This window comes from Dermacentor albipictus, chromosome 10 (assembly GCF_038994185.2).
Source record: "Dermacentor albipictus isolate Rhodes 1998 colony chromosome 10, USDA_Dalb.pri_finalv2, whole genome shotgun sequence".
NCBI classification, from domain to species: Eukaryota; Metazoa; Arthropoda; class Arachnida; order Ixodida; family Ixodidae; genus Dermacentor; species Dermacentor albipictus.
This window is the reverse complement of record NC_091830.1, coordinates 9,423,696-9,437,325: the sequence shown is the minus strand read 5'-3', so window position 1 is coordinate 9,437,325 and position 13,630 is coordinate 9,423,696. Positions and strand designations below refer to the sequence as shown.

General features: G+C 40.7%; 1 protein-coding gene across 2 annotated transcripts in view; it reads right to left on the bottom strand.

Moving 5' to 3' along the window:
• Positions 1-13,630, bottom strand: part of Klp98A (kinesin-like protein 98A) — a 63,490-nt gene that overhangs the window by 24,018 nt on the left and 25,842 nt on the right. For both annotated transcript variants that reach the window (XM_065454659.2, XM_065454660.2), the window contains 10 exons: positions 12,344-12,466; positions 12,210-12,261; positions 11,518-11,655; positions 10,593-10,681; positions 9,717-9,802; positions 8,829-8,873; positions 7,649-7,826; positions 5,154-5,246; positions 3,387-3,494; positions 298-471 (listed from right to left, as the gene is read on the bottom strand). In XM_065454659.2, the coding sequence (XP_065310731.2) occupies positions 298-471; positions 3,387-3,494; positions 5,154-5,246; positions 7,649-7,826; positions 8,829-8,873; positions 9,717-9,802; positions 10,593-10,681; positions 11,518-11,655; positions 12,210-12,261; positions 12,344-12,466 (1,086 nt within the window). The remainder of the gene's footprint in view (positions 1-297; positions 472-3,386; positions 3,495-5,153; positions 5,247-7,648; positions 7,827-8,828; positions 8,874-9,716; positions 9,803-10,592; positions 10,682-11,517; positions 11,656-12,209; positions 12,262-12,343; positions 12,467-13,630) is intronic.

The following is a 13,630-nucleotide window of genomic DNA, read 5'->3' as shown; positions in this document are numbered from 1 at the left end:
TGTGATGCGAGAACAAATGCATGCATTGTGAAAGCAATGCTATTTTGTTACACAAGGATCACGTGGATCATGCACGCACATGGATCAAGCATGACTGGAAAAGTTGGACTGATTTGACCACTTCTGTGTCGGGGCTGCACCTTGTCAAGACTGTGAAAAAACACGCGGCCCTTATATGAGTGCATACGGTAATCTGGGCCATTCTCAGGCATGCCAGTATTTTTTTTTTGTGTGTGTTTTTGCTACCTAAGACCTTTATTTTGTGCTAAAAAAGATAGAAGGCTGAAAAACACACACCTGAGACGAGTATTCATCTTTCTTCTGGCTGACCTCTTCTTCCACACGGGCCAGCTCCTGCTGCTGCTTGGCGATAGCATCCTTCAAGTCCTGCTCCTTCATCTCGAGGCTCTTGATCTCATCATAGAGGCGCGACTGCTCTGTCTCAAGTTTGCTCAGCACATACACTCGCTCCTGTACATCAGAGGAAAACAAAAAAGAATAAGAAAAGGGCCGCCATAAAGTGCTGACAAAGTGCTCTACCAAAAGCACCTATAGAAAAACAACACAATGTGCTGATTAAGAAGATGCGAACTCAAGCATGACATAAATGACATAAAACTGTTTACAGCGCAAACACATGCAACCACAAAGTAAGGGACAGGACACAAGCGCTTGTGTCCTGTCCCTTACTTTGTGGTTGCATGTGTTTGCGCTGTAAACAGTTTTATGTCAAGTATGCACCAACTCGCCCAGAAAGAAGTTTTAATGAACTCAAGCACATACAGCTAGATTCAAGATGCCTGACCAGTATATCAAGTGTCCCAGTTGACATAGAACAAGTAAAAAAAAAAAAAGAGCAATAAACACAGCGTTCTGGGAATAAATTACTACCAAAACTACCAGTATGTTGTTGGCAGCTTTCAAAAGAAGCCTCCAGTATTCATTGTGTTCTTGTTACCAAGTAGTGACTAACTGCTTAATTTTTTTCATTAGTTCTATAATCATAATGTCAGCAATAAGGTTTGCTGAGAAAAATAGAAAAACCGTCCCTTTCAGTTAGTGATGCACTACCGTTCATAGTATTTTTTTTCATGCTTGAAGGAAAGCCACTGTGGCATGGAAGCAATGGACTGCGGAAGCTTTTTAAGCAGTTTGCAGGACTTATTTCGGGCATGGCAAAAAGAGCGATACAAATGGTAGCAAGCTGCAAACAAACGCAAGTGAAGTTTTCAAATGTGCTTTACAAACCCTGTATTGACATTGTGACCATAAGGTAATGAGAGAGTTGGTTATTTAATCACCACGACTTAGTTACTATAGTCGGATACAACTTTAGAAAAAAGGGGGCGTTTACTCCTCCGAGGCGGGTGCACCAATGGGCGCGCATTCTGGAACGACGTCATGCGCCGGACGGCCGGTGACTTCGCCGCTTCGGTCATCTGGGCGGGGCCTCCCCTTTTTTCTAAAGTTGTATCCGACTATAAGAACATAAATGTTGGAGCCTTCTTTAGGAGGTATTTAAAAACATAGAGCTGTTATCCACCCAGAGGCCTCCAGTAGGCTTCGCATTTTTTTGAAGAAACTTGCTCAGTCTGCTCGAAAAGCTGGCAGAAACAATAGCAAAGAGGGGCCAAGGGGCAGAAGCCATCGCCACTCTTTGTCTCTAGAAATAAACTGCCAATAGGTACTGTAATTTTATCTAGCCTACTCTGTAAGCTTTGGAAAGTCAAAGGCCAGATATTTGGCACACCCAAAAGCTATATCCTTGGTTCAGAATTTTTTTTTCAAGAACAAACAACACTGTAATAGCCAAGAATGATCCAGTAGATTCCACTAAGTTTGCAGCATAATTTTTTTTGCCACTTCCAACGAAATGACCAAAACCATGCCAGCATTTGTGGTCACCTCTCTCATGCCACTGTTACCATGACCAAAAAAAAAGAACACAGCATGAGAAAAGAAAAAATTCTGAAGTTAAATTCTAGGGTTTTGCATCTAATAACCTCAATACGATTATTAGGCATGCAATGGCAGGGGACCCTGGACTAATTTCAATACCACCCTGGTTTCTTTAGCATGCACCTAAATCTAAGTACACATATGTTCTTGCATTTCCTCGCCATCAAAATTCAGCGATTGCAGCCGGAATTGAACCCATGACCTCGAGCTCATAACGGAACATCATAGTGACTGGGCTAACGGAGTGGGTACAGCCATAAGCTAACAAGCAAAAATATTTGAACAGGTGAGTATTGGTCAATGTAATGTATAAATATTTAACTGGAAGCAGGCATAGCCAGAATTCAGTTTTTGTGAGGTGATTTTAATCCATGAAAACTATGAATTCAACAAGGTGGACCTATATTGAAAAAAAATGAATAAGAAAAACCAACATTATTCTTGCAAAGGTTTCAAAACGCTACTAATGTTATGCTTAAAGCCAAAAGACTCACATTTAGTTTTTTTTAATGCACTGGGCGTTATTTTGAGGATACCAATAAAGTAATATAAATATAATCATTTGGATTCTAAGTCCTAATGCTGCACAATCAGAGGTATCATTATTGGCATGCTTGGAATTAATTTTTGCAAAGCAGGATTTAAAACCATGCACATAAAATCTAAGCAAGTACTTTCCCGTTTTGTCCCATTGAAGGGTGACAGGCATGGCAGGGAAAGGAAACCAGCAGCTAGACAGAAAAATGCCCGAGTGCTAGCACAAAGCCACCACAGCACCATGGCTAGAGCTTTGGCTAACAGTTGGCCAAGGAAGACAGAGAGAGAGAGAAGCTCTTTAATCATAACTGAAAAGGTTTGTCTGGTGTCATGCCTAGGATGCTAATCTAGGTGAAAGCAATAACATACAAAATCACAGCACAGGGCACATGACAGACCATATGCAATTATTTTGAGACCAGTGTTTAAAAAAATTGTGGGGTTTTACCTGCCAAAACCATGATTTGATTATGAGGCACACCGTAGTAGAAGACTGGAATAATTTGGATCGCCAGGGGTTCTTTAACGTGCACCTAAATCTGCACCTAAATCTACGTGCATGGGTGTTGAGACCAGTGTCGCACAGAAAAATTAACAACTGACCTCATACCTTAGGACACACAGGCAGTATTGATCCGTAGACCAAGTACATTTTATAACTCAAGGCACGATCCCTGAAGTACATCCAGTGCAAATGTAGGGAAAATCCCTTGTAGTGTGAAAATACTGCAAAAGCAGATTAAGCAGGTTGTGCCCTGTTGTACACTGCACGCAAGCCACAGGTGGTGATCTTGCCCACTTAACGTTATGCAAGATATAGTTCGCATTCGCAAAGTTCAGATGGAAAGAGGGAAAGTGATTGCATGATGCTAAGGCATTCATAAACAGACCTGCTGAAGCCTGTTTTTGAGCTGCTCAAAATTCTCTCGCACTTCTTTCTCCTTTGCTGTCAGGTAACGTAGCTCCTGCTGAAGCTGCACAATCCTCTGCGCTGTACCCTGAAACAAAAGCGAGTTGCAAAGAAGAAAGACCTCTTGAATGTGCTTTTACCACATTCTTGTGCCTAATACTGGCTTGAACAATTAAAAAATTGTAAGCATGAAGTGAGAGTGAATGTCACTTCACAAATTTGGCCCTGTGATGTGGCTTTGTGGCAATGCTAACTGCACTGCAGTGTAGCCACAACGTCCTTCAACTAAGAGAAGAGATTAGTGTCTGGCAGTTTGTGCCAGACACTTCATGACTGAACATGAAGAATAAGATTGTTTTTGGAGCTTTGCTGTGTGCTGGTGATTGTGCTTTATATTGCTTTCTGTAAAAATTTAAATTGCCATTGTATGCAGTTTTATGCACGAAGGCCTGATGTGCACATTTTCTTATTTGTAATCAGGGACACTGGTCATATTCAGTGCCGCACATAATGTGTTAACATGTGGCATAGCTTGTTTATGTACAACTCAAGAAAAAAAATGCATCAAGGGAATACTGAGACATGCAAACACAAACACACACACAAGACACATATATATATGCAGCTGTGAACAACAGTACATCTCTCAAAGAACACTTATGCCAAAATCAAGACCACTAGAAAATTTTCAGATTCAGTGTTATCAATAACTAATGCAACACAGGATACAGAAAGGTACCTGCACCAGAGTTTGTTCAATGTTTTAGACACAGGCACTGAGCACCAGAGAACAGAGCACGCCCGACCAACACCTCATTATAAACATCTTCAGGTTGGTTTATCTGCTCTGCATTTTTGTGACCATGAAATACACCAGACTTTTATTAATTCAATACAGATTAATTTTATTTTTTAAAATTCAATTCCAACTGAAAGTCCAAGCTGACGTCTATACATTTCTAATGATCCAAACTTTTGTTATTTCGATCCTAAAATTGGACTTCGTTGGATAATTAGAATTTGACCAGTCGGCATGCACATGCCCGACTTCTAAGGTGATCCCAACAGCAACCCCATTAGTGGTAGTGGCTGTTTTTCCAGAGCTAAGGGGACTGAATTTGTTGAACACACATTAATATCCCATCAAAAATGCATATTTCTGGCATGGCCTAGGAAGATTTTCCAGCAATATAAGTAGCTCGCCGAATTCCTGATCACGGTATTCACACGATTGTAACACAGGCCTTTTTTTTGCCCTAGAAAACTGAATCAAAAACTGTGTCCCAGACATTTATATGCTTTGCCGCATAACGCAGCCGTACAGCGCCAAAGCTGACTTTCAAACAGTGCGGCGAAGCTGACTTAAGAAAACTAACTGCCACTGTGCAACATGTATCCTTGCCCATTAAAAAAAAAAAATAAAAGTCGGGTTTGCGTTCGATTTCTGCTTCGTTTAGAAGCGTTCATGTTATCTCTAATTAGCTTTTTAGTTCGACACATGGAAAGCAAGCACGCGCTTGATTCGGGGGCGCGTCAGAATCGGGCAAGAACTGCCAAATGAATCAGCGGTGTGTTTTGACGTTTTATCTGCATCTTGTTTAACCCAACTTGCCGCATAATTCAATCAATTTCTTCAGTCCCATCTGGGTCGAATTAACAGAAGTCAACCGTAATTTGAAATGGAGGTCAGGACATTATTTGTGCACGAATACTGACACTACTAATACAGCAAAAAAGACAGCCTTACTTGTTCTTCGCTAGCTTGCTTCTCCAGATGTCTTCGCAATTCCTCAGTGACATTTTCAAGCTTTGTTTGCTCTTCTTCAGCTTTTCTATGAGCCTGAAAGTGATGAGAGCGAGTTATGAAGCAGAAAGTTGTAGTCTACTGGATTGTCCAAGAAAGCTACAACAGCATGCTAATCAGCATATGCCCTCATGGTATGAAAGCAGGAGCAGCCATACCTATCCCCTTCAGGACTCATTAAAAAAAAGGATACCATAAAGGCTCATTTTTTAATGTGATATGCTTGACTACTATTATTAAAACACAAAGATGTCTGCAAATGGTGTGGAAAATCTAATATAGTAAAAGCTATACTGACAGAATGTCCACCGCTAGTGCTGGGCTTGCCATAAGTGAGAAAGTGACGATCGCGTGTGACGAGCTCAGATCGCCTAGATTCCTGAATAGGCTTAGTGAATAAGTTAGCTAGTTTAGTCAGTGGCCACTAGTAGAAGACACTGAATGCAAATAATCAGCATATGCTCCTTTTGAACACATACCAAGCTTTCTAAAAACAACTTTGCCACAGCAGCACACAAAATCTAGAAATAATGGTCACCTGGAAAAACAACAAGATTTAAAAAAACAAGATGACTTAGCTTTCAGATCTGTTTCCATTAGTAATTAACTTCGCATGTTAAATGTGAAAACTTTATCTTTGTTAGGAGAACAGTTGCTTAGTGCAACCTCTTCTGTGTGCTCCTTGTGTCTAGACTAGAACATATGAGCTACCTTCAGAAACTTATACAGTTTTTTTATGTAATCAGTCCTAAAATAACACAGTTAGGCCTCACTATAAGTTGAAGTGATGCCGAAATATTTTTGCTCTAGCCACTATTCTGTTGTAGACAACATCAACCATCATTATTTTACTACAGTTGCTGCATTTTACAACAGGTAGGTTGAGGTGCCGTTACTGCAACTTGTATGAGTAACGAGCAATTGCATTCATACTAAAAAACAAACAGCTGCTGACCAGTTCTTCACAAGCCTGTTTTTCAGACCAGCTCAATTATTCAGACTTCTTTAATGCAGTATTATGCACCCTAACCCATAAGTGCACTTCTCTGCACCACACCTTTGCTTGAATAATAGTGGTACTGGCTATCCTTCAAATGAAGACAAAGTGCTAGCTGCACATGCTGGGGCTTGTCTCTTGTATAGGTTTTGTATGAGAGTCACAGTTAAATGTTGCATGTCATAAGACAAGCAAACTGTGCTCATTTGCCATTAATTGTAAAAATAACTACACGATCATTAGCTTGGCAAACTGCCTTGTGGCAAAGCTAGCATTACAATTATTAAATGTGTCCACTGCAGCATGGCTAATGCACGAAGGCAACAGAACTTTCAGGCTTCATACGACATGCCATCTTTTGGACACAATGTGTAGCACATTAAAACTTTGGGCACATGTGGCTATAAGAGAGACAGCACAAATTAAACGACCATATAAACCTTACAGCCGGGCTAGTTGGAAGCTAGACATTCGTGACATTTCCAATGCGGACAGGAAAGAAAGCCCTTCAGGAGAAAAAGAAAGAACAACAGTACAGGAAGAACACTGGTCTTCCACTAACTTTGCTACCAGAAAAATCACGCCTGCAGGTCATGTAGGATAAAGAAGTTTCAATCATTGCATATGCATGCCATCATTCTTCACATATATAACATGCAGCCATTGAACAAGGTAGTCAAATATTTTCCAGGTCAAAGCAATCGATGGAGCGCTCATGAGCTTATCACTTTTTTTGATGCAGTGCGCTTCATAAATTTCAGACTATAGTCAGCATCTGGTGGATGGTCTGCAGGCACCAATTTTGGTTTAGAAGAAAAAGTTTTTTTTAGGTAGTCCGTGCATACGGTATAATCCTTGTGGACTAACTTCGACTGAAAGTATGTTTTTTTAAAACTTGTCTGAAACCAGTATACAAATGTTAAGCAAACATATTATTGTCAGCCAGGATGACCTAAGCTGGTCCGCCAGCCAGCGTAGATACGTTATTAGATTGCATATGGGAGTCAGTTGTAAAACCCTTCAAAATCACTCTCATCTGGGCTGTCTGAATAAAGACTGCTGCTCTAAGCAGCCAATTTATTAAAAGCAGCCACTTCTGAGTATTGCGAACAGTGTTCGCTTGCTTATCACAAGCTGCCAGACTGAGCTGGAAATGACACTCATGCACAGCGACGATCATCGCGAAGCTGATGTCGCCAAGTGATTAGGTACTGAAAAAATTTGCAGGTGCAGTCTGGCCTCGTTATTCTCGAACACCCTTCTGACCTTAAGAAATATAATTTCCTTTAGTCTGCACCCTGTGAAATTTTGACCTTTAAACTTGTATAGTTCATGAACTATAGTCCAAAAGATGGAGTAATCTACATTTTTCCAATCTGCACTTCCTGGAGGCATGTGTGCAGTCAATTAAAGGTATGCATCTAGAATGGGTGCTCATTACCTCATCAGCCATCCTCTTGAGCTCCTCGGTCTTCTCTTGCAGTTGCCTGAGCTCCTCGCGCTTTTGAGACAGCTGCGCCTCCACGGCTTCCTGCTCTTTGCTCAGTGGAGCAACAATGCTGCTGTTGTTGTTGTGCTCCTCGTAGTTGCCCGACTGCTTTTCCAACAGCTTGCGCATGCTGCTCTCACGGCAGGTGCCACATTCAAGGAAACAGATATGAATTGTTTAGAAATTATGCAATGATGTTTGAATACAGAGCAAAGAGCTGGAATGCCTATCTTATCACAGAACCTCCTTCTGAACTTACAGCACATGTGCATATATGACCTGTCTACAAAAATGTACAAATAAACCAAAACAAACAAAAATAACAGATATCCTAGAGAGAGACACAGTCTGTGGACATAGAAGGCAAGAAGAAGAAAAAATTAATGCAGCGGGACCCTGATACAATGAGCAGAGATGTAACAAATTAATGTTTATAACGAAGTAAACCTAAAATTTTCAATTTTTGGGGGGGCTGAATTTAACATTATGCTTATAACGAATACTGGATATATAATAAAGGAGTGACATCATTACAACAAGGTTCTACTGTACATTCTGCTTGCCTGCTGTGTTCATTTTACAATGTTCCAATATGTACTATTGTCAACTGGTTTTGCTTTCAATATTAATCAACTTATACTACTGATTCTGTCACTGATTATAGCCCGACAGGTACATGGAAGAACAGCCTATACCACATTGAGTAAGTAAACCCAGCACATTCATAAAATAGTAAAGCCAAATTGCATAATGGATAAAGTACAACATCAAACAAGTGTCTGACCACATTTTCAACACAAGTCTCACATCACTGATTTAGGAGAACAGGTAACCAAGTTCATTGATAGAAAACAAAGAACTGAAACAACAGTCTGAACAGTGGTAGAGGTTGAAGGCACGAGCGAAGTGTTCAGTTTAATTATCCTTTTCTTGCCTCTAGTTAGACTTGCTGTTCAAAAATGTAAAGAACCACCAACTAGCCTGGTCGTCCAGAGAACTAGAATGTCCTTGGCTAGCACCTGCATTTCCCTATACTGTCTATTTCAAGTGTTAAGTAGTGTAAAAATGCACAAGGTGTATTATTCTGAAATTCTGTTGGACAAGCAACTTTTGGAAGAAAATTCAGGCTCACCTCATGTCCATAATCTTTTCACTTCCATCTTCATGAGCCTCAAACCTAAGAAGCAAACCAATAATTAATCATAATTAGTTAAATTGAAAGCACTGACCACCTCAGGTATGAACAATCCTTTATGCTTTCTATATCACAAATTAGCGACAGTGCTCAGACAAAAATGCTAGCCAAGAGGATGATTGGGAACAGCAGCGACGCGGAGCGATCACTTCCGATGACAAGATCACTTATGCGAGATTTTGAGTGACTCAGCACCACAGACACATCGGCATATGCGGCTGACAGCATTCCCAGTTAAGCTCACCAGCTTTGCACAGTGTCAGGAATGCTGTCGGTCATATCTACTCTGATGTGTCCGTTGCCGAATTGTGCGAAATCTCACGAAAGTGATCGTGTCCTTGAAAATGATTGTTTGTTAATACCATCCCCGTATAGCTTATTGGGTGAACTTTTGCTTGGGAAGAAAAGCAAATACTGAACCTTATTTTCACACAAGTTCTTGTACCAGCTCTTATAACAAATTTTTTGCTCACTCACTTAAATGACAGCGGTAGAAGGGAGCATAGTCAGCAATCGGTGAATCAAATGAAGATGCTAGAGAGTGGCCGCTTTTATACATTTATCGCTGCACATTCCAGAACAGTCAGAGGGGCTCGTGTGAATGCAACCATGTACTGCAACATTATTGCAGTGACAAAGTAAGAGAGTGGCCGCATTTGAGTGTGGATTTGATTACTTTATCATTGAAAGGCACATTATAAAAACTTTGTCAAAAAAGATTCATAATCAGAAGCCCTTTAACACAGACACTTGTTTTTTTTATGATCTGAAGCAGGATTCTCTAAGGAGAACCACAAACGCATAGCAGTGATGTCGGCCACGCACCCATTTCCGCAGATGCTCTCTGTCGACTTGGACATGTCGCCTGCTGATCGGCTCAGAAAAGACAAGTGGGACAGGTTCATAAGTGACTGGAAAAAAAAAAGAATTAAGTAAATTAATTGTAAATGATGTTCTTTCTCTATAGACTAGATCAGAACAAGTACACCAAGGCAAGATACTGCATCCCTTGCAAAACAAGAGTGACAACTCTCATTAGCAATGGTGATAGTTCAAAATATTGGTTATTCAGAAGTCCCAATCCTATCACTTGTATTAACACTCAAGCATCATGACAGTGCAGCAATGAACACAAAGTTAGGTTGAGTGCAACACAGTTTGTATACCTCAAAGGACCGTGCGGCAATATTGGAAAAGCTATTTCCATCTTCCAGTGCACCTCCCCCCCATAAACAGATAAAACGAATGAAGCCCAGGATGAACAGCTGCACTCAAATGTAACTGTGTGATTTGCCATTGATAACATATGGACTGCAGTCAAATGGGCATGACAGTAGCCCATTAATATTAAATGCATACTTAAATGTTTATGTCACACCAAATTTGCCATTATCAGGCGCTGGTGAACATAATACAGCCACAGAGAAGTTCCAAAAGGTGAAAAGAAAAAGAACATGCTGGCTCCTGCACAGGCTCTGCCTTTGCAGGAGCAAAACAAGAAGAACAAAGCAAGCTTATGAAACCACAATAACAAAGAGAACAAAACAAGAACAAAGCAAGCTTATGAAACCACAAGAACAAAGAGAACAAAACAAGAACAAAGCAAGCTTATGAAACCACACACAACTTTTTTTTTACTGTCGGAGCAACAAGAACAAGAATAACTGAGCAATGCTGGCACGTGGAGGCCATGTGTCTTACCCTCCTCTCCTTCTCCTTTCTAAGCTTGTGCACCTCAGCAGGGTCATTGTATCGGAACACATTTGTCGATCCCAGCAGAACGACACAGCCTGAAAAACAAAAAAGCCCATGTTCATGCTACATACAGATAACATCAACATAACACATAATTAAATCAGCGAGAATGATGACACAAGTTTGACCACATGATGTGCTCAAGTGTCGCTAACATAAACTACAGAAAACTTGTGTAGCCAATGAAATAACTTTATGCACATTACATGCACAGTAATTCATCAAGAATACTAATTAAGCCCTGTCCAGTACCAGAGATAAGACAATGACTGTGGTAACCTTGACCATCTCATTTTAAAGTGGGTCTCGCTGCCTTTACACATAAAAAGGCTGGAATCCAGGGAAAGCAAGGGGAAGGTGGGAGATGGCAATTCAAGACAGTGATCAAAATGAGAACAAGGTAAAACATGGGGCCAACATTTCGACAAGTGGACTTGTCTTTTTCAAGGCAGCATACACTTTTCTCGGCACAGCTATATAGGTAGGGTTCTTCTATAGGTAGGGCTGGAAAGTATTCCGTTGCATACCTGGCAGCCTGTGAAATTTCAGGATAAATAAAATAATGCAAACACGACACAACACAGAGAAGAGAAATAGCAAATAGTTATTTAATAGCCAACCTGAGCACAAACTCTTGAGTACAGTAGAATACCTCCACAATGAACACCTATACAGCAAAATGACCTGTACAATAAAGGATTGGTTATGCCCCAGCCTGTATACTCAACTTCCGAACACGCTGTGAAACTCATTGCAATAGGGTTGGCTGTAGTCACTTATTTCCTTAGCCCTTATCTACCAAGAATAAATACACAAGATCCGTTGTAAATGGAGAGGAAAAAATGCTCTTTGAGAATGTGTTCTCACAAACCTTGTGTGAGCCTGGTAGGCTTGTCCACAGGCATTGTGTTGATGCAGCACTCAGAGTTTGCGTTTGGGTAGAGGGTGGCCGCACCGTCCACCAGCTCTATGGAGCAATGCTCGTCTTGGATTCCAGATCCAGATAGGACTGCACCACAACCAGACAGACACAATGATTGAAATTCAAGACTCTGGCTGATCCAGATTTCCAGTCGAATCAGAATCAGATGTGAAAGACTCGCAGTGACTGGTCCTAAAAGCCAAGGAAGGCTTCCATGAAAGTTGTTCTGGTCAACACAAAACCAGTCACAAGTCAAGTAAAAAACAAACAGAACTATTCTTTGAAACGTGATAAGGTTACGAAATGTTACTCCATACCTTTGCCTTGGATAGTGACCATATTTCTTTATCATTATTGTGTTCAGCTAAGACAATCAGATCTTGCAGCTTGTAAGGGCCAAGAATTTGTCTCGTACTCAGCCTAGTTGAACAACATCCTTGAATTTTACAGCGGTAAAGTGCAGCTTTAGAATACACTATATGACTGAGTGTCAGAGCGAAATCACATTCAACCATCATCTCAATTACTCAGCCAATGCAATATAAGATTACATAGTGTTGTCACTGGTATAAAAAAAAAAGACAGTGATCTTAGGTTTTAGAGGGTAGAAGTTCATTATAAAAAGATGAAAGAATTCTCACCAATATCTTGCTTGGTCACTGCATTCTCAGTGCCTATGAAGGTCTTTCCATCCTGTAGGAACACGGACACCACATCATTACTTAGAACTGTGGCATTACATAAAGTTTACTGATTTAATAGGTCACACCCACACCTTCAAGTGGTAGAGGACAACCCCCGTGCTCAGAATGTCATCCCCCAGTCCAATCAGGTGCGGCCGCTCGGAGTCGAGGACGACGCCTTGGCCAGACATCCGCAGGCCTAGGGTCTTTTGCTCCTAGCAAAGAAATATTCTACCTTCAGTTGCATGAGCGACCACTAAAGCAATGGCACGTAACAACAAACACCCTGCAACAAAGATGGACTCACAAGCAAATGCACTGACTGACACCAGGGTGATGGTGCAATTCAGGGCAGCTTAACAAGAAGACAATGTTTTAGGGTGATGGCCTTTACCATATTTACACGATCCTAATGCGCACCTTTTTGAAAATATAAGGTGCGTTCAAATTTGCTTGTGCATTACAATCATAACTAATTCTACTCAAAATCAAAAACGAAACCCATTCTTACTAAAAAAAAAAAAGCTCAATGCAAGGTAGCTAGTCACACTGCCATAGAATGGGTTGTCTGAAGAAAGTGAAGCTTGGAGCAAGGTGGATTCATGGTGCAGGAAATGTCCTCCTGCAGATGAAAGCTGTGCTAGTCTTCAAGAAGTGTGGTATTTCTTATGCATTAAACGGAACTGAAGGTGACTTCTTGTGGTTGGTAGACAGTAAGAAAGAGGTGTCGTCGGACTCTGATAGTGATTTGCCACTAAGATTCACGTGTACATGTCTGTGTGCCTCTGTATGTTCCATAAATCATTTTAACACTGTATTCATCGACTCAGGTTTCGTTACTTAATGTCCATGGTAGAATCGGCACCAAGTTATTTTTTTTTATTTGGGTGGTAATATAACAGCGCGTTACAATCAGTGGCACGGTAGAGTTGTACAAATTGTACAGCACTACATTATGCTGAAATGGCGGACATAAGAGCAAGAAAATAGAGAATTAAGCTTACTTCGTTAGTTTAAAAGCAAGTTAATCTTAAATACTATAAATGTGTGTAAGAGCAAGCTTGCTAAACCTAATGCATGTATTTAATACAGTAGACTTCCATTAATTCGATTCCGATCCATTCAATTTTTTTTGTTAATTAAATCCCAACCAAAGGTCCCAGCCAGCCCCTATACATATCTATGGGCCCAAACTTCCGTTATTTTGATCACGAAGTTCGCCTTCGCCAAATAATTCGAACTTGACTGGTCAGCTTCGCCGCAATACAGTCGTGTTAGCCAATGAGCATATGCAAGTTATTGCAGTGAAGCCTGCCAAGCATGAAAACTGGGCCACTATCATGGAACATTGTATGTGTTCCTTAATTATACAAGTGCGC